Below are 25,420 nucleotides of genomic sequence, written 5' to 3' on the forward strand. Positions count from 1 at the left end.
CAAGGAATGAGGCATGCTGCAGTCATGTTGTTTAGTCAGGGTTCTGGGGCTTGGGGAGGGTGGAGTGGTGAAAGATGGGAGGGAAGAGACAACAGGATCTCTGTGGATGTGCCTCTTCAGAGCCTGGGGCGTGGGGCTTGTTGTTACTCCTTGTGCTAAGAGACAAGAAAGGTTGAATGAGCTGTACCCACTTGTCTTTCCCTACTTGACACACCCAACATGGAGCCCTCTCACCTTGGGGCCCAGGGCATCCCGGGTCCGTGCCCGCAGCTTGTTAGCCTGAGTCTCTGCCATGTCTGCCCGCTCCTCAGCATCATCCAGCTCATGCTGGGCCTTGCGATACTTTGCCAGGTTGGTGCTGGCCTGCTGCTCCTGAGGGCACACGCAGGACCTTTGTTCCCCTTTGGTGACTAAAGTGGTCGCCCTGATCCCATCGCCAGAAAGGAGCTGGCTTCTCCTAGTCCTCCACTCTTCCTGTCACTGGCCCTCCTTTCCCCTTGCCAGGACACACACAGGAGGAAGGGAAGTAGGGACTCCTTCAAGAGGTGCCTGTGTTCCAACCTGACCATCAGACGATCTCCAGGCCTAGCCAGTGGAAAGCCCATGAAACAGGATGTGACTGCTACCCTTCAGGGCATCTTACTACAGGCCTCATCTGACTTCAGGCCCTGGCAGTTAAAAGCAACTAACCACTGGCATCCTGACTAATCCCAGATACCCAGGCCCAGTATACTCACTGCCTCCTCAAACTGGCGCTTGTAGCTCTTGACCTTGCTCTGAAGCTTGTCCACCAGGTCCTGCATGCGAGCCAGGTTCTTTCTGTCCTCCTCAGCCTGGTCACATAAAGGGACTGGGAATTTGCCTGGACTGGGCCAGCCCCAGTGCTCCCCACCAGGGTGAACCCCATCACTCACCTGATAGGCAAGCTCCTTGACACGGCGCTCATGTTTGCGCACACCCTTGAGGGCTTCAGCATGCTTCTTCTGCTCTGCATCAAGCTCCGCCTCCAGCTCCCGCACCTGGGTACCATCAGTAGGCCTGCAGTGTGAGCCTGCCCCAACCACCTGCCTGCCCCAGCCACCAGACCTTCTGGCAAAGGATTGGTAGGGCTGCTCGTACCTTGGCCTCCAGCTTCTGTACTTGCTTCTTCCCACCCCGGAGGGCAGCCTGCTCTGCCTCCTCAAGGCGTGCCTGTAGCTCCCGAACTGTCTGTTCCAGAGTCTTCTTCATCCGTTCCAGGTGTGCACTCGTGTCCTGCTCCTTTTTCAGTTCCTCCGCCATCATAGCCGCCTGTGGGGAAGTGGCATAGTCAGGAGGGACCAAGGGTTTGTACCCACTCATCCCCAGCCTTGGCCCTGTCTCACATCAGTGATGGCCTTTTTGGCCTTTTCCTCAGCTTCTCGCCTCTCCTGGGCAGCTTCCTCCACCTCCCCACTTAGCTGGGCCAAGTCTGCCTCCAGCTTCTTTTTCTGGTTCAGGAGACCTGTGTTCTGCAGGGAGCAGAGCCTCAGCTGGCCAGCAGGACTCTACCTCCCCCGACCCAGTCCTTTGTAGACATCCTTGCCCCAGCCCCACCTGTGAATGCAGCAGGTTGAGGCGCTCTGTGGCCTCCAACAGCTCCTGCTCTGCCAGCCGCCGGCTGCGCTCGCCCTGTTCCAGGGCGGCCCGCAGCTCTTCCAACTCAGCAGCCAGCAGCGCAGCCCTGCGCTCTAGGGCCTGGCCCTGCTCACGGAGCTCAGCAGCTAGCCGCTGCTCCTCGTCACGCCCTGCTTGTTCCTCCTTGAGCTGGGCCTGCAGCAGCCTTATGGCCGCCTGGGCCTCCATGGTCTGGCGGGTGGCGTGGCCCAGCTGCAGCTCCAGATCATTGAGGTCACCCTCCATCTTCTTCTTGAGCCGCAGGGCCTCATTGCGGGCCCGGGTCTCTGCATCCAGGGAGGCCTGCAGGGACTCCACTGCCCGCTGGTGGTTGCGCCTGTGAGAGGGTGGCATGAAGGACAGGCTTGGCTGGAGGAAGGGACTGTGCAGGCATACCTATGCCATCACAGATGCCCTGGGAACACTGGAGATGGGAACCCATTTAGGGAATAAGTGAATTGCTCCTCTGTATTAAAGCCTCTTGTGGGTGTCTGTTGACAGATAGAGGGAGTTTGTGGACTAGAGTGAGGCCACAGAGAAACATGGACCAAATGTCTTTTGGCATCCTTTAGCCTTGTGGAGAGTCACCTCAGGAGTGGGAATAACCATCCTAGCCATGTGGCAGGGGCAGAATAGCTGTCTGTGCCAGTGTGCCACCATGGGCACCACAACACTGCATTCCAGAGACCTCAGGTTAGTGCCCTCCTCATCCTTCTCTGCCAGCTTGCGGTCCACTTCTGCCTTGACCTGGGACAGCTCCAGTTGGATCCGCAGAGTTTTTGTCTCCTCTAGCTCCAGTGCTCCCTATGGATGCAGAGCAGGCAGTATGGGGTGGGGGCCTGGGCAGGTGTCTGGGGACCAAAGTCCACTCACCCCTGTGGCCAGTCCTGACCTCAGCCTCCTCCAGTGCAGCCTGCAGCTCACTTTTCTCCCCTTCCAGAGCCTTCTTGGCTTTCTCCAGTTCTTGGATGCTCTTCCCACTGAGGCTGACCTGGTCTGTGAGGTCACTGATCTCTTCTGCAGAGTGAACAGCTCTATGAGCACCTGCCCTCATAGCTCCTTCCCAAGTGACTTCCTTCACCCCTAATTCCAAGCTGATCCTAAAGTGCTCTGGACCCCAAGTCCTACCCTGCAGGTTCTTGTTCTCCCGCTTGAGGGTCTCAAGGGCCTCAAGCGCTTCCTCATGGCTGTGCCGCAGCCGAAAGAGCTCGGTGCCCAAGCCTCGAGCCTCCCTCTGTGCAGCCTCAAGTTCCTGCTGCATCTCCTCCTCCTGCCGCCTCCGCTCTTCCAGCGCACGTTCCAAATGCCGCTGCTTCTTATCCAGTGCAGCAGCTGCTGAGGTTGCCCGCTCCAGCTCCAACGTCACATCCTCTGACTCGGTCTGCAGCCGCAGCTTGGCCTTCTCCAGCGACGAGCATTTGGCATTTGCAGCCTCTACACCTTCTTCTGCCTCCTGGAGCCTCAGGGCCAGCTTCTTCCTGGATCATGGACCAGGCAGGGTGGACTGTGTATCAAGGAAGGCTGGGAAAAGGACCCCAGTACCCCCGTCACCACACACACACACACACACACACACACACACACACACACACACGAGCACAATCATGGTCTGGCTGCCAGACACTCACTTGGCCTCCTCCAGCTCCTCAGTCCTCTGGATGGCATCCGCCTCATACTTGCTCCTCCACTGGGCCACCTCCGCATTGGCTTTAGACAACAGCCGCTGTAGCTCAGCCTGGGCCTCGGCTTCTTCCTCATGCTGCTCCCGGAGGAGGTCACAGTCGTGTCGCAAAGCCTGCACCGCATGGGCCAGTGCACCCTTGGCCTGCAGGGACACCAGTAGCCTCAGCATCAGTCCATACCTACTTGTCTGCCCTACAGTTGCCAGTGCCAGACTACCTTGCTCTCCTCCTCCAGCTGCCTTCGCAGTTCCTCCAGACTCTGGGCTGCTGAGGTCTTTCCACGGCTCAGCTGGCTGATCAGAGACTCCTTCTCCTCCAGCAAGCGGCCTAGTTCCCCTGCAGGTGATGGTGCCAGAAAGCCAGTGAATGGACTGGGTACCACCTAGGCCCCAGCTGGCATGGCCCAGCCAAATCTGGACCTCACCATTCTCAGTCTGCAATCTCCCACGCTGGGTGCTGGCATCAGCCAGCTGTCGCTGCAGCTCCTCCACCTTGATCTTGGCCTCACTTAGCTGATCCTCATAGGCCCGGCACAGCTTCTCTGCACTGGCCTGAAATCCAGAGTCAAAGATCAAGTTTGTGCATCCAAGGGCAGTATCCAGGGCTGCCATTCTGAGGCTGGGATCTGAGGTCAGGAACTGGAAAACTAGATACATGCCCAGGAATCAAATGGAGATCAGAGTCCCAAGTTCAGGGTTGGGGTTTCTACTATCACCAGGCTTAGAATCTAACCTGCAGCCTCAGAAGTCAGAGGTCAAGGAGTCAGGTGAGTGTTAGGGTACTAGATCTGGAGTCAGCTGGGAACAGGGGTCAGGATTAGAAGGTGCAGAGGTTGGGGGGTACAAAGTGCTGGAGCTCAGTACAAGATCAGAGTTAGGGAAGATGTTAAGCCAGCGTTCAGGAATCCAGGGCTGGGGTCACACTACTATTAAGCAAAAGGTCTGAGGTTAGAATCAGCTGTGAGTCAGAATGACCTGGAACCAGGAAATAGGGTTTAGGGTTGAGGTTTGAGGTCAGGACTGGTAGGGAGCTGGCAGTTAGAGGGCTCAGGAGGCCAGTGCTGCAATGGATTATTGGCCTGGAGTGACTGGGGAGCACAGGGTGGGGTCAACTGTGGAGTCAAGACTGGTTTAGAGTCAGGAAGGGTCAAAAGTCAGGAGCACTAAGGAGGCCGACCTTGCCACGGGCCAGAGTCTCCACGCTGGCCCCCAGATCGTCCACCTCCATACGCAGCTCGCTCTTTTCCTTTTCCAGTTTCTGCCGTACCCGCTGCAGACTGTCCACCTGCTCACTCAGCTCTGCTGCACCATCTGCCTGTTTGCGCCGCAGGGCAGCCACTGTGGCCTCGTGCCGCAGGGCTGCTTCCTCCAGCTCCCGCCGCAGCCGGCCCAGCTCAGCCTCACGCTTGCGGCAGCCCTCACGCTGCCCAGCCGAGGCTCCACCGGCCTCCTCTAGCCTCTCACTCAGCTCCTCCAGCTCCCGGGCCGCCTCTGCCCGCTGCTTTTCCACACGGGCGCGGGCTGCCCGCTCAGCCTCCAGCTCCTCCTCCAGTTCCTCAGCCCTCGCCTGGGTAGGTGGGTGGACAGTGGTGTCAGCTCCATGGACCTCTGGCCAGAGCCTGGGCCAGCCAGCCCAGCCCCCTCGCCCCCCATGCACACCTGTAGCTCCTTGATCTTCTTCTGCAGCTGGGCCCCTAGAAGCTGTTCATCTTCCACCCGCAGGGTCAGCTGACTCAGTTCTGAATCCTTCCTGGGAACACATGGTAGGATGAGCCAGCCCATGCCCAAGCTGCTGTCCACCTGCCCACCTCCTTCCCTGAGGCCCTAAGGAACCTCAGTCCTGTGCACATGCTACTCTGGGCCCTGCTGCACTGACCCTGGTTGAAGGAGGGCGAACCATGAGCCTTTCCTGGTACCCTCCCCAGCTGCAGCTTCCAGGACTGAGAGCATCCAGAAGGGATGGAAAATCTGTTAGGCTCCGAGGCCCTGCCAGCCCCACACCTACTTCTTCAACTTCTCCTGCAGCTGCTGCTTGTCCTGGGTGGTGTCTGTCACTGCCTCCTGTGTCAGCTTCAGGTCACCTTCCAGCTTGCGCTTGGCACGTTCTGTGTCCATGCGTAGCTTCTTCTCTTGCTCCAGGGAGCACTCCAGCTGTGGAGCAGAGCAGGATTGAGCCTTGAGCAAGCCAGCACTTGCCGCCACCCCACAGCCCGTATCCCCAACTCACATCCTCCACTTGCTGCTCAAGCCGGATCTTGGCCTTGGCCAGTGCATTTACACGGTCTTCCTCAGCCTGCAGGTCACCCAGAGCCTGCTGGTGAGCCTCCTGCAACGCCTTCTTCTCCTTGGTCAGTCGGGCCACTGATTCATCCAGTGCCGCCATCTCCTCTGTGAGGTTCTTCACCTGTGCCAGGGCCAGGGTCACTGTAAGGATGTCCCTCCCTCCACTTTGGTCTGAACAACCACCCCTATCTGCTGCAGGACACTGAGACTCCACTGCTCCCACTTGAGGGACGATCTTCTAGCTGTTTGGAAGGATTTATGGGTAAAGGCTGAAAGCTGAGCACAGCCTGGAATAAGAGACTAGTGAGCGTCAACCACTTGTGATGTCAACAGGCATTCAATGAGCTGTTTCCCAGTCCTGGTATCATCCTTAGCACTTGTGAGAACCTGAACAGCTTTACTTTCCCCTCCTGTATAATGGGTTGGGAGCCACAACCATCATGAGGTCTCTGTGACAGAGGGATTTGGAGAAAGCAGTAGTCAAGAGTTGTCCCTGTCCCCAAGGGACTTGCAGTCCAGAACAGATGATAATCCGTAGCATTGGCTGAGCACCTACTATATGCAAGCCCCTATAGTGTATGTTTAGCAAAGGCCAGTTACTTAGAATCCTCAGCCACTCTAATAAGGTAAATACCGCAAACCTCATTTGACAGGGGTCCAGCACCACTAGAAGAGGCACCTGCAGCTGCTTAGCACAACTAGCCCCAGGCTTAGGACTTTCCCACAGCAAGCTTCTCCCACACCTTATTCTCAGTGGCTTGTTTCTCTTTCTCAGCCTTGGCCAGCGTCAGCTCCAGGTCGTCGATGTCCTTCTTGAGCTCTGTGCATTCATCCTCCAGCTTGCGCCGCCTGGCAGCCAGGTCAGCATTCACCTCCTCCTCATCCTCCAGCCGCTCGTTCAGCTCCTTCACCTTCGCCTCGAGCTGCACCTTGGACTTAATCAGCAAGTGGCAGCGCTCCTCTGCATCCGCCAGGTTGTCCTGCTCCTGGAGGGGTCACAGGGAGAAGGGCCAAGTTGAGGAAGAGCCAGCTGAGGGACACCAGGCCCAGGCCTGGAGAAAAGCCATTCGTCCATGCACAGATGACCTGGATGAGGCGATTTGATAGATGAGGAACTAGGGCACCCACCCTTAGCTGGGCTCTGGGGGTGCCCTTGCCCATGCAGGGGCCTCTGTATGGCTCTGGACATACAGGGACAGAAATGGCACCACTATGAGGTAACATTAGCCACGCTGCAACCCAGGGGGAGGCCTACAAAGAGCAATAGGAGAGAAAGAGAGAGGCTCCCTGCCCACCCCTGGGTGTTGGGCTGCACTCCTCTGGCAAGTGGTGTGGGCAGGTGTAGGCCGAGCCCTCCTACCACACGGCAGCTCCAAAGGCCATCCTAGGAACCAGTGTTCTTTCATTTTCTCCCTGCCAGGCTGTGTAACCATCTACACTAGCAAGGAAATTTTATAACCATGGAACCTCTGCCCACCCCCAACTATTTCTAACATCTCCCTGGGGCTGGCATGCAAGTGGTACTTAAAATCTGTGCTGAAAGAACAGTTTGCTCTGGGGAGGGAGGGTCCAACTTTGACCCCTGCACTCTGGTCATGACACTATTACCTGTCTCATGGATTCCTGTGTCTCCAAACCAGAGACGGGAAGAGCAATGATCAGGGAACTGGGAGATGGGGCTTCCTGTGGCTTTAGCGAGACACATGAACAGTCATGGCCTGCAGGTCAGCTTGGTCTACATAGCAAGTTCCAGACCAGGTGGGGAGGCCAGGCAAACACTTGAACCCATAGGCCTCATCTCCAGGCAGTTCCAGAAGAAGCCCAGCAAGGCCCAAGTGCCATAGCACTCCAGAGCTGCTCAGCTGTGTACTCTGGTTATATAGGTCTCTGGTTATAGAATTTGGAGTTCTCAGCTGCCAGGGGACACCAAATCATCAAGGGAACTGCTTGCCCTTGCCCAACTCACTGCCTGCAGCTGCAGGGCCAGGTCATTCTTCTCCTGGGTGACACTGACTTGCGTCTCCTCCAGTTCCTGACGCTTGGCCTCAGCAGCAGCCAGTGTCCCTCGCAGCCCCCGCAGCTCTGCCCGCAGGGCCGCCAACTCCTCCTCCGCCTGTGCTGAGCGCAGCAGTGGCTTCATCTTGAAGAAGAGCTTCATCCAGGACCAGTTCTTGACGGCATTGAAAGCCCGGATATTCCACTGGATGGTGAACAGGGCGTCCCTAGGGAAGGGCAGCCTCTGTGAGGCAGGTCCAGTGCTGCCCCTTTGAGGTGTCATGTCTCCTCCCTTCAGTCCTCTCAGCAACCATCTAGGGTAGATGCTAATGCCTCTCTATAGGAGGTGAGGCTGGGAGGCCTCACAGGTCCACCTCTAGGGCAAGGTTCATGAGCTCCAGATGTCCAAGTGACCTCTGCAAGTGTCTGAGGACAGCTAAGCTTCCAGGCCCCAGGTCTGATTGCCCGGCTCACTTCCAAGCTCTCCCAGCTGTAACTGGCTCTCTCTGACTCAGCTTTCTCCTGCTGAGCAGGGTACTCGCAGCACCCATCTGAGAGGATACCCTTGTACTTTAATCAAGAAAATGCAAATAAAATGGATAGGCCAGGGCCTGGGAAACTCATCATAACCCACCTCCCCCAACCCCAGGCCATTCACAGGTTACATTCATCCAACTTTTTTATTATATTTTATTTTTATAATTTTGTGTGTGTGTCTGTGTGGGCGCTCATGTGCCACAGCATGCCTATGGAGGTCATATTTGGTTCTCTTCTGCCATGTATTCTTGGGGATCAAACTCAGGTTGTTAGACTTGGCAGCACATGCCTTTATCTGCTCAGCCATCTGGCTGGCCCTTGTCCAAATTTTGAGGTGTAGAAATAAAGGTTGGTGTGGTGGGGCTCAAATCAGAATCTCATACCAACCAGCCATGGGACAACCTGGGCAGTATGGCAGGGTTGGTGAGCCTCAGAACAATGCCACACCTCCACTCTGTCCCTCATTCCACACCTACCTGCCTCCCAGCATGCGCTGGTACTCCAGGCGCATAAGGCGGCCCCGGCTTCGTGCCTGCAGCAGAGTCAGCACCTTGGCCAAACGCTGATCCCGGAGTTCCTCCAGGACACCTAGAAGTCCGGCCTTGAAGAATACCTAGGGGTGGGGTGCAGCTAAGTAGGACCCCTGCCAAGTGGGAGTGCCTGCACCCACACTCAGCCTAACTCCAGGGCCCCCTGACCTTGGTGTGGCCAAACTGGTACTGAGTATGGTCAATGTCCAGTGAGCCCAGCAACTTCTCTGTGGCCTTCCTGCTGTCCACAAAGGTATCATCTGGGATGGCACTAGGGTTCAGGATACGGTACCTGAGAGAATGGGTAATAGTTGGTACAGATGAGACCAGGCACAGGCCACTGAGAATGGGTAGCCAAAGGCAGAGCTGGTAGCAAGGGCATCATGCCTGGCCTCTCAGAGGTGGAGCAGAGGTTTCAGAGGGGCACACACTGAACAAGATGGCAGGAGAGGCATTGCCATCCTGGGGCATAAGGCACATTTCTGCTCAAAAACCTCAGCATAGAGGCCAGATGTAGAGCCATACATGTGAATCTCAGCACTTGGGAGACGAAGGTGGGAAGATGAGTTTGACTCCAGCCTGGTCCCTCACATGGCCCTTCTTAAAAAGAGGGGTAAGAGGGAGGCTTAAATGCATTTTAGTAAGTTTTGAAAATGGATGTGGATTTTTATAAAAGGTATATATGAGCTACTTTTATAATTTCTTAAAGGCAAAAATCATAAGCGTTACATGCTATACCCTATGACAAGTTTAAGAAACATCTGGGAGAGAATTCCCAGCATGTCCACTTAGTGGATGTGTGTGCATATAGTGGTCATACTATGAAGGGTAAATCCCAGAAACAGAGCAGACCCCTCACTAATAGGGGACTCATTAAACAGTGTGTGGGAGCCATTAGGACTACATGTTTTATTGCCATTGAAAAAAAAAAAAAAAGAGTGATGTTCTGGTGGTGGCACAGCCTGTAATCCCTGATTTTGGAAACTGAAGAAGGATTGAGTTGTGTGTATGCATGTATTTTTGTGTTTTGTTTTCCTGTTTTGTTTTGTGAGACAGGGTCTCCCTATAGCCCCAGCTGGTCTGGAACTTGATATATAGACCAGGCTGACCAGAATTTCACAGAGATCCACCTACCTCTGCCTCTTGAGGGCTGGGTTTCAAGGTGTGTGTTATTCTATTCAGTTTGTGTGTGTGTATGTCTGTGTGTGTGTGTGTGTGTGTGTGTGTGTGTGTGCATGTGGAGACCAGAGGCTAACCTCAGGTGTCATCCTCAGGAACGCCATCCACCGCCTTTGAGACCAGGTCTCTCATTGCCCTGGAGCTCATCAATTAGGATTAACTGGCTGGCCAGAGATTGCCAAGGATCCTGGCCCCCCCAACCCTGAAATAAGAAGTTTGTGCTACCCCCCAGCATTTTTATGTGGTTCTGGAGCTCAAACTCAGATCCTCATTCTACAAGGCAAGCCCTTTACCAAGCTAAGCAATCCCCTGGAGTTTGGTTTTGGGTTTTGAAAGAGGATCCCACTCTGTAGCCTAGGCTGTCCTGGAACTCACTATGTAGCCCAGACTAATTTCAAGCCTTTGATGATCCTCCTGCCTCAGCCACTTTAGTGTTGGGATTATAGGTGTGGGCCACCATGTCTAGGAATATTGAGAGTTTGAAGGTAGCCTGGGCTACACAGCAATACCCTGCCTTAAAACAGCAAATGGGTGATGATGCAGATTCATATCTGCTGATAAAGGACCATCTCCAAGACTGATAATGACATGGAAAACAAATTTCCAAGTTCTGTGTGCACGTGCCTGTACCTACACTATTTATATAGGCATCGAACTTATAAAGGGCAGGGTGGAGGACTCCTTTACTTCTAAGAGAGACAGTAACCATGTTGTAGCATGACAAACCCAACCTACCAAGGCAAGTGGGAAGGGAGCCGCTGGCATTAACAGAGCACTCCCTACCTGCCAGGCATTAAGCAAAGCCCAGTCCACATGAACTTTCATTCAACTCCCAAATCTATATCCTGTCTGACTGCTCCCCTGAGCTCCAGAATAATAAACCCAAGCCCCGTCTCAACTTCTAGATTGTCTGCTGGGGGGCATTTCTAACTGGGCATGCTCAAACCCCTTATACACTCCAAATCTAAACAACCTGCCTCATCTTAGTAAATCTACTATCCAGTAGCTCAACCTAAAACCTGGGAGTCACCGTGGTCTTATTCTTTCAAGAAATTGGCTGTGCCTGCAGACTCCACCTCCCTCATTGACCCCAAGTCTATGTACTTCACTCCCAGGACTGAGCCTCTTCCTCAGGGACTGTTTGTCCATTAGATTCTAAATGTCTTCTACAAATCCCTCAGGCTCCTGGCCTCTACCTAAGCTGAGAGCAGGGGATGGTAGCTGATGGCAGAGTATAAAGCACCAGGCTGGACAGGACCACCCACCTCTGCCTGAAGTCTGCATAGAGCAACCTGTTGGGGAATCCTTGGCGACAGATCCGGATCCCCTCCAAGACCCCATTGCAGCGTAGCTGGTGTAACACCAAGAAGGAATCCATGACCCCTAGGCATGGTGGGAGTTAAGGGAGAAGGTGTGAGGTCACCATCAGGTTCTGACCCAGGCCTTACTCTGAGGCTGTGGAGATCCTTCAAGTGAGTCAGGGAGACCCACTTAGCCAGCCCAGGGACACTACACTACCTGGAGTCTTGTTCTCGTTGGGAACGATGCAACGCACAAAGTGGGGCTGTGTGGCCCGTAGGTTGGTCATCAGCTTGTTGAGGTTCTCCTGGGAGTCAGGAGAACAGGGAGCAGGTACAGGAAAGGCAGAGAACCAAAAATGGATCCCACAGTAGATAGAGACCAGTGGGGACTGGGCAGAAGCTCTTAAAGGTGCTCTGCACCTCTGTTCTTTTCCCTCTTGCTCTTTGTGACACTTGGTCTCTCCCTCCCCCATTGTCACCACCAAAATCCTCACTCCCCAACCAGATCCCACTCCCACAGGTCCCCATGATTCCCTCCCTTTCCCCTAGCCCTGCCCAGGCAGCGTGGGGACGGGCAGCAGCACAGACTTGCTGTGATGTTCACATGGAGAGGAGTTAAACATCACTGCAAGTCTTAACAGCTGCCCGCCCAGGACACAGTGGCTGTGGCTGTAGCCTGCAGAGAGTCAGGCTTGCCAGGGGCCCAGTCTGGACTCACCTTGTGAAGCTGAGACACGGTCTGGAATGATGCTGCCTTCTTACGCTTCTCTTTCACCCCAGACTTTGGGGGTTCAGCTAATAGAGATATGAGACCTGGTCAGTCCAGGGAATGTCCCAATCTGTGGGCCCCCCACAGGTGTGGCCACCTTGTCCCTCAGTACTCACTGGAGCAAGAGCCTGTATAGTTCTCATAGAGGGTGGCCAAGAGTCTGTTCTGTGACTTTTGGAAGATGGGGACCACTGTCTCATTCAGGGGATCCTTGTTTTTCTCCAGCCAGCCCACGATGCTGTACGGTACCTGCAGAGGCAAGTGTTGACGCAGGGTGGTGACCCCAAGGAGGGAGGAAGGACAGTGGTCGAATTTGGAATCAACAGGCACTTACCACACCTGCGTAGTGGACCACCTCAAAGTGAGCCTGGTACTTGCGCTTCTTGTCTGGGCGAGGTTGCTGAAAGTTAGGTGACTTCCCCACATGATTGTCATAGAGCTTGGCCCTGAAGCTTGCATCTGAGGCCTTGGGGAACATGCACTCTTCCTCCAGGATGGACAGAATGCCCAGTGGCTGGGGACAGGGAGCAGAATTGAAGGGCCTGCCTATCCCAGGTGGGCTAGACCCTTGTTCTCTAGACTACCTCTCACTGGGAGCCATTCCAGATCCCTACCCCCAGCCATCTCCCAGAAGGGCCAGGGACCAGACCCAGCAACCCCACCTTCTAAGAGAGAAAAGTTTGTGGCTCGACTTCCCCCCTTCTGCCCAATTCATAGCACTGAATTTGCCTTTGTGTGCAGACCCAGACTGGCATCTCTGTGACCATTCTCACTTCCTTGACATCCACGGCTCACACATAAATGCATTTTAAGTTAAAACATAAAGGCCACCAAGTCTACATTTTGGTCCCCACATTCATTAGACATAAGGACATTGGACTTTACTAAACCTCTTTTTTTTTTCTTTTTTTTAATCTTTTTGAGACAGGGTTCCCCTGTAGCCCCAGCTGGCCTGGAACTCACTGTGTAGATCAGGCTGGGCTTGATCTGACAGAGATCTGCCTGCCTCTGTCTCCCAAGTACTAGAATTAAAGGCCTACACTACTATTCCCGGTTCAAAATAAATCTTTTCATTAATTAATTTTTTTCGTGTTTATGAATATATTGCCTGCATGTATATAAGTGCACCTGTGTCATGCCCACGGAGGTCAGAAGAGAGTGTTGGATTCCCCTGGAACTGAAGTTATGGATGGTTGTTAGCTGCCATGTGGGTGCTAGGAACCAAAACCTGGTCCTCTGCAAGAGTAGCTAATGCTCTTAACTGTGAAGCCATCTCTCCAGTCCCTCAAAGTAAACCTTTTTTTAAATTTTAATTTTATTTGTTTTTATTTTATATGTGTTTGTCTGCACGTATGTAAGTGTACCGCATGTGTTCAATGCTCATGGAAGCCAGAAGAGAGTGCTGGATCCCTGAGAACTGGAGTTGTGGATGATTGTGAGCGGCCATGTGGGTGCTGGGACCCGAACCTCAGTCCTCTGGCAGAGCAGCCAGTGCTCTTAACTGCTGAACCATCTCTCCAGCCCCTCAAAAATCTTAAAAATATCGTCCTCTTTTTTTTTTTTTTTTTTTTTTTTTTTTTAAAAAAAAAAAAAAAAAAAAAAAAAAAAAAAAAAAAGCCTGCCTACTGCAAAATATTTGGAGAAAACGATCTCAAAAGCCACAGACACAGGCTTGGTAGGATTAGAGGAAAGCTTTTACCCTTTATTTCCAAGTTTGTCTATTTTCCTTTTCCATTCTTTATACAATAGGGAAATATATATCACAATCCAATAAACACAGAAAAGCCTGCTCAGCACAGTTCTGAGAAATTGTGGCCGCACGGGGCTTGGTGAGCAGCAGAGGCACAAGTGCCAGGAGGAGCTGCCCCCACAGTGCTGGACACCCGTCACACTGGTGTCATGAAACATTCGCCCACACACAGACATTTCCAATCACACCCATGTACACACACACAGCCACAATCATACTCACGTATACACACATCAGTCACAACCCCATACTGACACATCGGCTGGCATGGGCCTGCTTTTTCCAGACCTTACCTTCTCGATAAGGTCAATGCAAGGCTGCAGGTCAAGGCCAAAGTCGATGAAGACCCAGTCGATGCCCTCCCGCTTGTACTCCTCCTGCTCCAGCACAAACATGTGCTGGTTGAAGAACTGTTGCAGCTTCTCGTTGGTGAAGTTGATGCACAGCTGCTCAAAGCTGTTAAACTACCAGGAGCAGTACACCGTTCAGAAGGTTCCTTGTGGATGGGTGGCCCAGGAGAGCAGGGAGGTACATGAGCTGGCCCACCCCTACCCATCATCCTCTGCCTCAGACAGAACAGTGCTTGGGGTTGTGGGTCATTCTCACCTCAAAGATCTCAAAACCAGCGATGTCCAGGACCCCAATAAAGAACTGTCGGGGCAACTTTGTGTCTAAGGTCTGATTGATCCGAGACACCAGCCACCGGAACAGTCGGTCATAGGTGGCCTTGGCCAGAGCCCCCACAGCAAATACCACCTGTGTGTGTAGGGAGAGCAGGGCTGGGACCTGGCAAGAAAGGGATCCTGGCTCAGTCGTCCCCCACTGAGCCTTGGCCTGTGGGCTTCTCACCTGCTCCACACTCTGGCCTTTGGTCACATACTCATTCCCCACACGCACCCGGGGATGCAGAAGACCCTTGAGGAGATCCCCACTGCTGACCCCCATCAGGTAGGCAGCCTTGTCAGCACCTAGCAGGGGACATGGGTTGGGTTGGATAAGGAAGGAGGCAGGCAACGGTGTGGACACTTGGGGGCTCTATTGCCACAACCAGGGGTCAGGAGAGGGAGATGGAGAGGAGTCAGGGCCTGCATACTATCAGCTGTAGGAGGAAGAGGGTCTAGAGCTGAATCAGAAAAAGTTATGGACAAGGGTTATGGTTAATGGTTATGGACAAGAAAAAGTGTCCAGGGGTCAAGGTGAAGGCCAGGATCACATTGGATTAAGGGGTTCTCACTTTCAGTGCCATCGGCCTCAGCCTGCTCCTCTCTCTGCTTCTGTTTGAACTTCATGTTGCCGAAGTGCAGGAGGGCGCCCACGATCTTATAGCAGGCACACTTCTCATCCACACTGAAGCCCAGGATGTCCATTGCATGCTGAGGTGGGTGGGACAGGAAGAAGTATGGGCCCTTGAGAATCTAGCCAGCTACTGCCCCACTGATCACACCCCCTTGACTCTACCCAGCCCATATATCCACATACCCGGTACCACAGGCACCTAGCTTGGCACCACCTCCCACTCTCTGCCCACCCCTGCTCGTACGTCAGTAGCGATGAGCTCCTCCCCATCGTCCATGTTATCCACGGTGACGACGCCCTGGCTGCAGAAGTGGTAGTCATAGGGATTCATAGACAGAAGCAGCATGTCTGTGGACATAGGGCAACAAGGGCTGCGTCAGGCTGTGTTCAGGGGCTGCAGTCCCTCCCCCAGCCCTGCATGGGGCCCTGGGGGTCTCTGCCAGCAAGTGTCTAGAGTCCATCCAGTACTTCACTGTAATCTGAGTTTCTGATCCCTACACCTAGGCATGTAGCTTTAAATTTATTTATATATTTATTTTTTGCCAGGCGTGGTGGTGCACATCTTTAATCCCAACACTTGGGAGACAGAGGTAGGTAAACATCTGTGAGTTCAAGGCCAGCTAAGGTCTATACAGCAAGTTCCAGCCTGTTCTACATAGGGAGTTCCAGGTCAGCCAGGGCTATGTAGTGAGACCTTGTCTCAAAAATTTTTTTTCTTTTTTCAAAATATTTTATTATTTTTATTTTATGTGTATGAGCATGTTATGCCTGCATGTATGTAAGTGCACCCGTGTCGTGCAATGCCCACAGAGGACAGAAGAAGCTGTTGGATCCCCTGGAACTGGAGTTACAGTTGTTAGCTGCCACGTGGGTGCAGAGAATTGAACCCGGGTCTTCTGCAAGAACAGTGTTCTTGCTGAGCCACCTCTCCAGCCCCTTCTTTTTTCTTTTGAAAGTTATTTCTGTACAGCCCATTCAAGATCCTCCAATCTCAGCTCCCAAGCACTGGGATTGCAGGCATAGGCCGCCTGGCTGTTGCTTTTCTGTTTGTTCATTTTTCCCTTCCTTCCTTTTTTTCTGTGTGTGTCTACCCACTGAGTTATACTCTAAGTCCTACTTATTTATTTGTTTGTTTATTTATTTATTTTTGAGACAGGGTCTCACTGTGTAACCCTGGCTGGCCTAGAACTCCCAATGCAGACTAGGCTGGTCTGGAACTCACAGAAATCTACCTACCTTTGCCTTTTGAGTGTTGGGATTAAAGGCATGTGCCACCAAGCCCAGCCTCCTTAATTTTTTAAACTTTGTGTGTTGGGGAGGGGGCTCTTCTTATGGGCCTCTGAGAAATGAGCCCCAGTCTGAATATTTCACTTACCTTTGACCACTGCTTACAGCCATCCCTCTGCTCCAGATCCTGAGTTGGATACTGGGTCAAAGGGAGAACCTCGCCAAAGCCTTCAAAGGCCTTGTAAAAGTGGGAACGGTTATGAGCCACCACTAGGTCCCTTGATGCTGGGTGCGGGGCTCTAGTCTCAGGGTGGCAGGAGGGACTTTGGTTTCTAGAAGCTGTGCAACCCTGGCAGGGTGATGGAGCTAAGAGACCTGTTCCCTGCACAGGAACAACACATACACAAGACAGGCAACAACAACAAAACCACCTCGGCACAGAGAGTGAACAGCCATCCCAGGACCTGGCCTGAGGGGGGTCAAACAGGGCCAGGCAGCCCCTTTGGGTTCTGCTCCTCTCCATCCTGGCCCTTACCCTGCAGTTCTGGCTTCTTCCCTGAGAGGATCTGATAGTAGATGTGGTAACCACGCTCCCCAGGCAGCTGGAAGATCACTCGAGATTTCTCTAGGAGATCTGCAGAAAAGGAGTGCAGGCCTGCCATCTCCTGTACCTTCCTAGAGCCTCTCGGTGAGGGATGAGGATAGAGACACCGTGGCCCTGAGGGACAGGGGCCTTGTGGAGGTGCCATGTCTGTACCCAGATCAGCATATGCTGAGAGAGTATCTCCACCACTGTCTGTGTCACTCTGTGTGAGTCTCTGATCAATGCATTGACGTGTCCTTGTGAGTGTGAACACTAGTGTCTGTGTGCGTGAATTCTTATCTGCTGATTCTGTCAGTGTGTGTGTGTGTGTGTGTGTGTGTGTGTGTGTGTATCCATTGGGTCTGTCCACACATCGCAAAGTGGGGAGCAGCGGTGTAGGGGCTTCTCTGTGTGCATGACCCCATTAGTGTGTACTAGGCTGCACCAGGCAGGATGAGTAGCTACCCCAGAGGCATTGAGAGTTTCCCAGCAGGTGTCTGGGAGACTAAATGTAGACATGAGGCTGAAGCATGGGGAGCAGAGGGCATGCATGCATGTTCCTGTGTGCGTGGACTCACATACGTGAACACATGTGTGTGCTGATGCACACGCACACCTGTGCACTTGTTTGTGGAGGGTGGAGGTTGATGCCATGTGTCTTCCTCAATTGATTCCCACCTCATATATTGAGGCAGGGTCTCTCAATCAAACTCAGAATTCCCTGATGCAGCTAGCTTGCTAGCCTCCCTGCTCCAGGGATTCCCTGCTTCTGATTCTTGCAGGCTGGGATGACAGCATCACTTTATGTGGGTGCTGGTAATCTGAACACTGATTCTCATGCTTTACTTGCTGAATTTGCTCCCCAGGGCCCTAGAGAAGGTTTTGAAGCAGGAACAGGATATGGCCAACTTAGGCTCTGAGGTTGCCTGGAAGATCAAGCAGAAGAGTGGAACTGGGAGACCCTGCGGAGACCGCAAAGTGACATTCTGGTGAAGGGTAAGGTGTCCTGAAATGGGAAGTGGTTAGGGATGGAGAGAAATGTCCAGAACTGGCAGAAGCCAAAGGCTTTGCTCAGTCCAGCCTCTGTCCTTCCACCTGCACCTGCCTTGTCCCAGACTCACAGCTGTCAATATCTGCAGAGGCCAGCTTCCCCGAGGGTCCAAAGTGGATGCGGATGAACTTGCCCTGCAGCAGAGGGGCTGTCCTCAGTCCCAAGGAGGGCTTCACCACCTGAGCCCTCCTAGCTGCTGACCCTGCTCCACCCCCAGTCACCCACTCCCACTGTGCCCACTCACAAATCGGGAGGAGTTGTCATTCCTCAGGGTCTTGGCATTTCCAAAAGCCTCCATGGCAGGGTTAGCCTCGATTATTTGATCCTCAAGGGTGCCCTAGTGGCAGCGAGGATGAGAGGTCAGTCAGCCCTGGCACTCACAAACTGGGAGGCCAGAGAAGCCCATGGAATCGCTGGTTGTAAGAAGAGGTAGGGACCCTAGGACCTCATAACTGTTGCCTGCCCTACACCCACCAGCCCTGTACTTACCACACCCACTAACGCTGTACTTACCCCCGTCTTTGTTGCCAGAAATTGCTGGAGAGAAAAGAAGATAAAGTCAGAGGGTGTGAGGTCTCTCCAGGTAAGGGGTGAGGTGGGAGGACAGTTAGTGGGACAGTGTAATCTTCCCTCCCCTACTCCACACACCTAGCTCTCCTGGGTCTATTAGATGGAGAAAGAGTACGCAGGGGAAGCAAACACAACCCTGACCTTGAGGCAGGGGGCTGCACTAGGGTCTCCCATGCACTGAGCTCATCCTCTGGCTTCTCTGGAACCCTTCATTCTTCACACCCACACACGCCTCCTGACTCAAGCCCTAGCAGTTACTAGCGATAGTCCTTCCAAAGCACCATCTCTGGAGGAAGATCTCCTTGCTGCTTGAAGCTTGCAGAGGGCTCTTCTCACTCTGACCCTTCCTACCCTAACCTCCCTCTGGCCCTTTTATGTACTTTGTACTGTGTGAGGCGTGCAAAGACTGCCAGCTGCGTATTATTAGCTTTGTCAGAGAAGGAAGATGATCTGCTGAAGGCCGCACGGCAAGTCCAGTGGCCTGGGGGTGGTGACCTTAAGCATCCTGCCTCCCATGACACTTCCAAGTCCCCTGCACCTCACCCAGAGGGCCTTGGAACCCTAGCTCCCTCTTCCCCTCCTAACTTCACTCTCTTCCCTCCATTTTTGTTTGTTTATAGGTTTGTCTTTCCTCCCTTCTCTTTCCTCCCAGATGCCGAGAGCTTAGGTAGAAAAGGAGGGAAGGAATGGATTCTGGAGAGGACAGATGAGCCTCCAGGGACTTTGTGATCTCTCATTTGTTTATCCCCACCAGGGGCCCAGGACTTAAAAATGCCCCAGACATACTGTTGGGGGAGGGGAAGGGAGAAACCCACAGGAGCCACTGCCTCAGTTCCCCAGTTCACATCAAGTGCTTTTGTTTGGTGTCTTTCTGGCCAGTTTAGTCAAATTTGGGGTCAAGGGGGGGCTGGTCTAGCTTTTAAGTTCCCAAATCCTGTGGGTAGCCTCCCCACGCCTCCCTAACCTGACCCCCCACCCTGACTCTAGATCAAAACCCCTTTCTGCCCAGGCGCTCCCATGTCCCAGGTCTTCCAGCTGTGTCCCTGTCAGCTCTGGACTCTCTGTCTTCTTTTCCTGTTACTGGACCACCCCACCTTTCATCAGTATCCTCAGAGAACTTTTAGGGGTTTGGAAAACAGGGCAGGAAAGGGAGGGAAGAAAGAAGACCAAAATGTCAACAGCAAAACCAAAACAACAAAAAACAGTGGCTGCAACAAAAAAGCAAAACTGAAACAAAAAATGAAAAACCAAGACAATCAAATGAGGAAAAAAGAGAAAGGAAGAAAAACAAAAGAAAGAAAAAGCAGCAAAAAGGGGAAAAGAAGAAAAGAAAAAAGAAGAATGCCCCAAAATAAAGCAAGGCTTAACAGGACCAGGAGTAGGGGTTGTGTGGAGGAGGCCTTGGGGTTCTGAAAAGAAAGACAGCTTACTTTAGAGTAAGATGCATGGGAAAGGAAAGCCACAGAGCCCGGAATGGCTGCCTTTGGGCTGGAAACAACAAAAACAACAAAACTCCCTAGGCCTCTATTGTTTAAGAAATTGAAAAAAAAAAAAAAAATAGTAACCAAAATCACAGGCTACACAATTGTCAAGAACACCCAGTACCATAGGCTCTGCGTAATTAACTACAGTGGATAAATCAGCTTTTCTCATTGAAAGTGGCTTACATGCATGAAGCCCAAGAAAACAGTCACTTGGAGGTAAAAGCAGCCTACTTGCTAAACTCTTTAAAAATTATGGTCTCAGTGGAAAAGAAATGTTACACACACACACAAAAATGTTTGGGAACAACAATGTGAGATTCATCACTTGTGCTGCAAAGGGGAAAGCTGCATAGGCCTGGTCCAGTTGCCCAATACAGTGCCTGAGGTGGCCACAGTTTTTTTCTGGTCAAGCCTTGCTCAGGCCAGAGTCTCCCACCAAGGTAAGAGGCTCAGGCAGGGCTAGGGGCTCTGGGAAGTTGAAATTTTAAAAAGAAAGAAAAAGAAGGGAAAGAAAGAAAAGAAAAACAGCGAGAAGCTGTGCCCAGTGGGCAAATCTTACTGCCTTCTTGCCTGGCCCGTCTCCCAGGGCAGCGACGATGGCAAAGTACTGAATGACCCTCTTGGTGTTAACCGTCTTACCGGCCCCCGACTCTCCGCTTGGATGACACAAACACGAGTCATCAATGCCCATCTGGCCTCTCTAATTCCCTCAGCTCCCAAACTCCCTATTTACTCCTCCCCTGAATCTGTTCCCAACTCAGTCTCCCCAAGTCCAGGTTCCCAGGGACAGATCAATCCTCTAGGTGTTGATTACAAAGTGAGGTAGTATAGACCACTCTGGGAGATGATGACACCCATATGCCACTGTCTATGGAACACTAACTTAGCTCCCTGGTACCAAGCCACTTCAACCAGCTCTGTTGAACCTTAGAAAACTTTATAAGGTAAACCATTATCATTTTATGGATAAGGAAATAGACCTCAGAGGTTCTGGGACTGTCTCTGCTTTGTGTAAGGCACACATGTAAACCCAGTGCTGAGAATTCTGTATAACGGGTTGAACTGCTCTGATTTTATTGGTGAGGTTCAGGGGCCCAAAGGCACACAACAAGGAATGGAAATGTGAGTTCTTAAATCCCACTCTGTCTGGTTTCAGAGGGCTTGTTCTTAACTACCAGACTATAGTTTTTGTGTGTGCACATGTGTGTGCATTGTGTTTGTAGACACTTCATACATACTGGTATGGCTGGACGTGAACCTGATACATAATATATCTATCACTTTACCATAAAAACAAAGGAAGGATGAGATGGGAAGATGCTCAAAAAGGGGAATGGAACCATCTAGAACCTCTAAAGAATCAAGGTGGGAGATGGTCCTAGGGAGAGGCAGTATGGGGTTGGGGGCCACTCCAGTGTTTGAATATCTACTTTCTACTCCCCAGACATAACAGGGCAAAGAAAAGCTAGGGCCACCTAGAAGGCAAAGGCCCTGCCCTAAGCACTGTGGATTCAAGCTTGGGAAATAACTTTGGTTCTTCCCCTCCCTAACAAATGGCCCACACTTCCTCCCGATGCCCAGAGCCCCACTCACGTGATCAGCATGGACTGATTCTCTCGGTCTAGAGGAAAGGAGAGAGGTTGGAAACATCAGCTGGGGCAAGAGGAACAGCTATAAGTTATGACACTGGCACAGTCCCTACCACCCAAAGCCCAGTGGGAAAGACCAGGTGGAACCCCCAGACAGAAGAGGCAGAATAGCTGTGGTAGAGCCAAAAGAGGGCAGTGCAAGCCAAGGGAAGGGGGTTCTGTACAGAGGCAGTCCTTGGAGCTGGGGTAGGTGAGAAGGGAGGTGGTACTTACTCCGGAGCATGTCGTTGTAGGCATTATCGGCTACTGCATATATATGAGGTGGGGCCTCTGAGCGGCGCCTTCCCTTATAGGCAGCCACCACCGAAGCTGTGTAGACTGGTAGCCATTTGTATGGGTTGATGGTGACACAGAAGAGGCCGGAATATGTCTAGGGAGAGAGTGTGTATCAGTGGTGGTTTTCTTTGGGAAGGGACATGTCCAAGTTCTCGTTCCCAGGCCCCAGGCCCATCATGACCTGAGCGGTATTCAAGGAGATACATGATATGCCATGTACCTGCTCTGCTGACACTTTCTCCTGGGCCATTTCTGTGGTCAGTTAGTGGCTCTGCCCATAAAGCCCTTGGCTGAGACTAGTGATGCCAAGTAGGCAGCCATACCTCGGGCCCCACCCACAGCCTTGGCTCCATCTTTAAGACCCTAGACATCACCAAGTCCTCCCTCCAGGCTACTCCTTTTCCCCCCTCCCCCAGTTCTGCCCCTCCAGCCCCATTCTAGCCCCTCCCCATTTTGGCCCCGCCCACCTCTGCCCGCCCTTGCCCAGGGCTCACATAGATCATCCAGCGAGCATAACGCTGGCGCAGGTTGTGCAGCACGGAGGCCTCGTTGAGGTGTGTCATCATGGCCATGTCCTCCAGTAAGTCGAAGCGGGGCGGGTTCATGGGCTGCATCTCCGTTTCGCGTATGGTCAGTACCTTCCAAGGAAATATGACACACAGAGAGGGACAGAGATGGACCAACTGACCTTTCTTCTCACTCTAACCCACACCCTCCCACACCTCCTTCATCCAGAGTATGAACCCTGCCTCCAAAGCTGAGTTCCCAGGGCCAGAGGGGCTAATCTCAGGAAAGTGGAGGCTCAACCTTCTGGTCTTTGGTTTCCACGGTGACTCTGCCTCCAGTAGCCTCAGACTTGACCTCAGCCTCCACGTAGGCTTCCTGTTCATCAGGCACCCAGACCCGTTTCTTTCCTGCAGTAAGTCACTGGGTGTCAGACTGGCTCCAGGTATCCAGTGGGGTTCCCAAGCTGTGGACACAAAGCCCGTCCCTTTCCCCCAGCGCATCTGCCAGCACACAGGAGTTACAGTGAAGACCCTTCCAAACCAGGGCAGAACTGGGAGGGTCCCTAGAAGTTGCCAGTGATCTGATTGGAACAGCCTGCACTGCACATCTGGGTTCTGCTCCTGCCACCTGGGGAAAATCCTTCATCTCTGAGCCTGTTTCCTCACATGCAAAGGCCAAGAGGCTTTCCTGAACTACAGCCCCTCAGTACTGGCTTATAACTCTCAGATGGGTTCTGCCTTCCCATTTCACTGAAGACTGAGATCACCTGTGCCAGCAGGCCCCAAAATCTCCTGGGAGCCCAGATGTAGTGATGGTTAAAATGTAGACTCAAGCAGATAGCAAGTTCTGTTCCCTGTCTTCCCAGTTGCTAACCAAGTGCCTTGGTCAGAACTATCCTAAGAACAAGGCCCCGATCTCTGCTCTCTTGTTTAGAAAAAAAACTTAAGAATTTAAGATGCCAGGCTCAGCATGGTGGTATACACCTTTAATCCTAGCACCCCTGAGGCAGAGGCAGGTGGATCTCTTTAGTTCAAGGCCAGCCTGGTCTACACATATACACATATCAAGTTTTAGGCCAGCCAGGGCTACAGAATGAGGCTGTGTATCAAAAAAGAAAAAAAAAAAAAAAGAGGGGGGCAAAAAATTTAAGATGCTGTGAGGGAGTCTTTTACTTTGCATACTAAAATTAAAAAAGAAAGGAAAGTTAAGATGACAGTACTAGAATAGCACGAGCCCCCTTTGAACATGGAGCCCTATACAGCTACAGGCATTGCCTGCCTCAGAATCCAGCTCTACTTGTCCCCACCTTCCCAGGTTGAGAGGATGCATGGAACATCATTAGCTCTGGGCCTGGCACACAATAAGCCCTAGACCCACTGCCTTTTGTTATTATTGTACCATGAGCAAATCAAGTCATAAATAGTAGTCTTTATTCCTGTTCCTAATAAACAGCGGCTTTGGCTCCATGGAAAGCACTAAAAATAAGCCCAGCGCAGGTTTTGTGGACATGAGGCCAAGCGCATACATGAGTCTCATCTCAGAGGCTTCAGGTTCCAGCCTGAGTCCTCATGGACTACAGCTCCAGGAGCAAGATTGCATTATCCCATTTTACAGAGGGACAAATCAAGGGTTGCTCACAGCCACACTGTAGCATTCACATGGTCTCTCTGATTTTAGCTTCTGGTCCACAGAAACTGAGGGAAAGGCCCAGTGTATCAAGCCAGAGTGCCCTGTAGTTCCAGGCAGTGCCAGCCCTCTCCAATCCTGAGTCTGAGTCCATAATAGCTTCTCCACGACTGTGGCCCTCCCTCTCTGCCCGCACTTACCATCCCATGGGACAGTGTGCACCTTCACCAAGTCCTGGTAGCCCTGGCGCAGGTAGCAGGCTGACTCCCCAAGTTCACTCACATCCATCATGGTAGCAAGAGGTAGAGGGGAAGGGCCTAAAACTCTGGGCAATTCAAAGTGGTCCTGGGCAGCAGGCACTGGAAGATGGCAGTGACAGGAAACTGAGGGACCAGGGACCCACACTGGAGTGTGATCCTCCAACCCACAAGGCTTCATACTGGGGCCTCCCTGGGTGAGCCTGCATATACCTCTGGACACAAGAGCATCTTTTACTATAGATCCGGAGGACCTGTGTCCACCCGTGGGCGCTCTCCCTCCAGCCCTCCAGCTCCAACCCCTGATCACCCACCTCACACCACAGTGAGGGCAGGGAGCTGTGCTACCGCTTTTATGGCTGTGGTCAAGGTCAGCAAAGGAGAGCTATGTCAGCAATCTCCACGTGTCACAGCCCCCACCCCCAGCCTGGCCACAGGACACAAAAGGCAAATTCCCTTTTATCTCCACTAGCTCGGCCCCTGGGCTATTTTTACCTCCCATTGTCAGGGGATCATAAAGGCAGCAGAGAGAGACACTCCACTCAGGGTCAGGGAAGCTGGGATTCAGAGTGACAGGGGCAGGATTAGTGAGGAACTCTTGTAGAAACTGAGTCACGGAGAGTCTCATTTATGTAGAAAAAGACCCACAGCTCCAGAAACAGCAAAGAAACCTAGAGAGGGGAGCCATAGACTGCTCACTGAGACTTTCTATTTCAGCTCTCTTTGCCATAGAACCCGGAGGAACGAGACCCAGAGAAAGCTCTGGCAAGTCTTAAAGACTTGTGAGAAGTGGCAGAGAAAACACTAAAAGAGACAATCCTGCTCCAGCACCTGGACAGTCTTTTTCTTCTCTGCCTCTATCTCCATCTCTCTGAAGGGAAACCCAGCATGAAGAAAACCAGACCAAAGCTGGGCCTGGTGGAGCACACCTCTAATTCCAGGGACTCAGGAGGCAGGCAGGAAAAGGCAAGTTTGAGGCCAGGCTCAGAACTTAGCAGCACCTTGACTCAAATTTTAAATAAAAAGAGGGCTAGGGGTGTAGTTCAGTAGTAGATTGCTTACCTAAAAAGCTTGAGGATTAGATCTAATCCCCAGTACAAAGAGAGAGGAGAGAGAGAAGGAGGGAGCAAAGTCAAACAGGATGCAAAACTGGGTGTGGTGGCACACACCTTTAATCCTAGCACTCTAGGTACAGAGGTAGGCTAATCTCTGAAATCAAAGCTATCCTGGTCTA

The 25,420-nt window shown here is 52.4% G+C and overlaps 1 protein-coding gene across 1 annotated transcript; it reads right to left on the reverse strand.

The window, feature by feature from the left end:
* Window positions 1–52: 52 nt before the first annotated feature.
* On the reverse strand, window positions 53–24,286 carry Myh7b (myosin heavy chain 7B). Its single transcript, XM_008847872.2, has 41 exons — window positions 24,130–24,286; window positions 22,604–22,710; window positions 22,291–22,434; window positions 21,734–21,890; window positions 21,465–21,492; window positions 20,431–20,527; window positions 18,331–18,354; window positions 18,062–18,154; window positions 17,888–17,951; window positions 16,719–16,817; window positions 15,201–15,304; window positions 14,895–15,033; window positions 14,510–14,628; window positions 14,267–14,416; window positions 13,954–14,124; window positions 12,245–12,424; window positions 12,027–12,159; window positions 11,860–11,936; window positions 11,359–11,446; window positions 11,106–11,223; window positions 8,830–8,953; window positions 8,608–8,744; window positions 7,566–7,821; window positions 6,343–6,585; window positions 5,544–5,720; window positions 5,322–5,467; window positions 4,976–5,066; window positions 4,494–4,883; window positions 3,742–3,868; window positions 3,535–3,653; window positions 3,264–3,460; window positions 2,764–3,113; window positions 2,528–2,652; window positions 2,324–2,439; window positions 1,576–1,972; window positions 1,365–1,490; window positions 1,120–1,290; window positions 915–1,019; window positions 738–833; window positions 235–372; window positions 53–155 (listed from the first exon to the last, which is right to left on the reverse strand). The coding sequence occupies exons 1-41, from the start codon at window positions 24,218–24,220 to the stop codon at window positions 144–146; spliced, it is 5,826 nt and encodes a 1,941-aa protein (XP_008846094.1). The 5' UTR covers window positions 24,221–24,286; the 3' UTR covers window positions 53–143.
* Window positions 24,287–25,420: the final 1,134 nt, after the last annotated feature.

The sequence above is a fragment of the Nannospalax galili genome, unplaced genomic scaffold, assembly GCF_000622305.1.
Source record: "Nannospalax galili isolate Female #2095 unplaced genomic scaffold, S.galili_v1.0 scaffold724, whole genome shotgun sequence".
NCBI classification, from domain to species: domain Eukaryota; kingdom Metazoa; phylum Chordata; class Mammalia; order Rodentia; family Spalacidae; genus Nannospalax; species Nannospalax galili.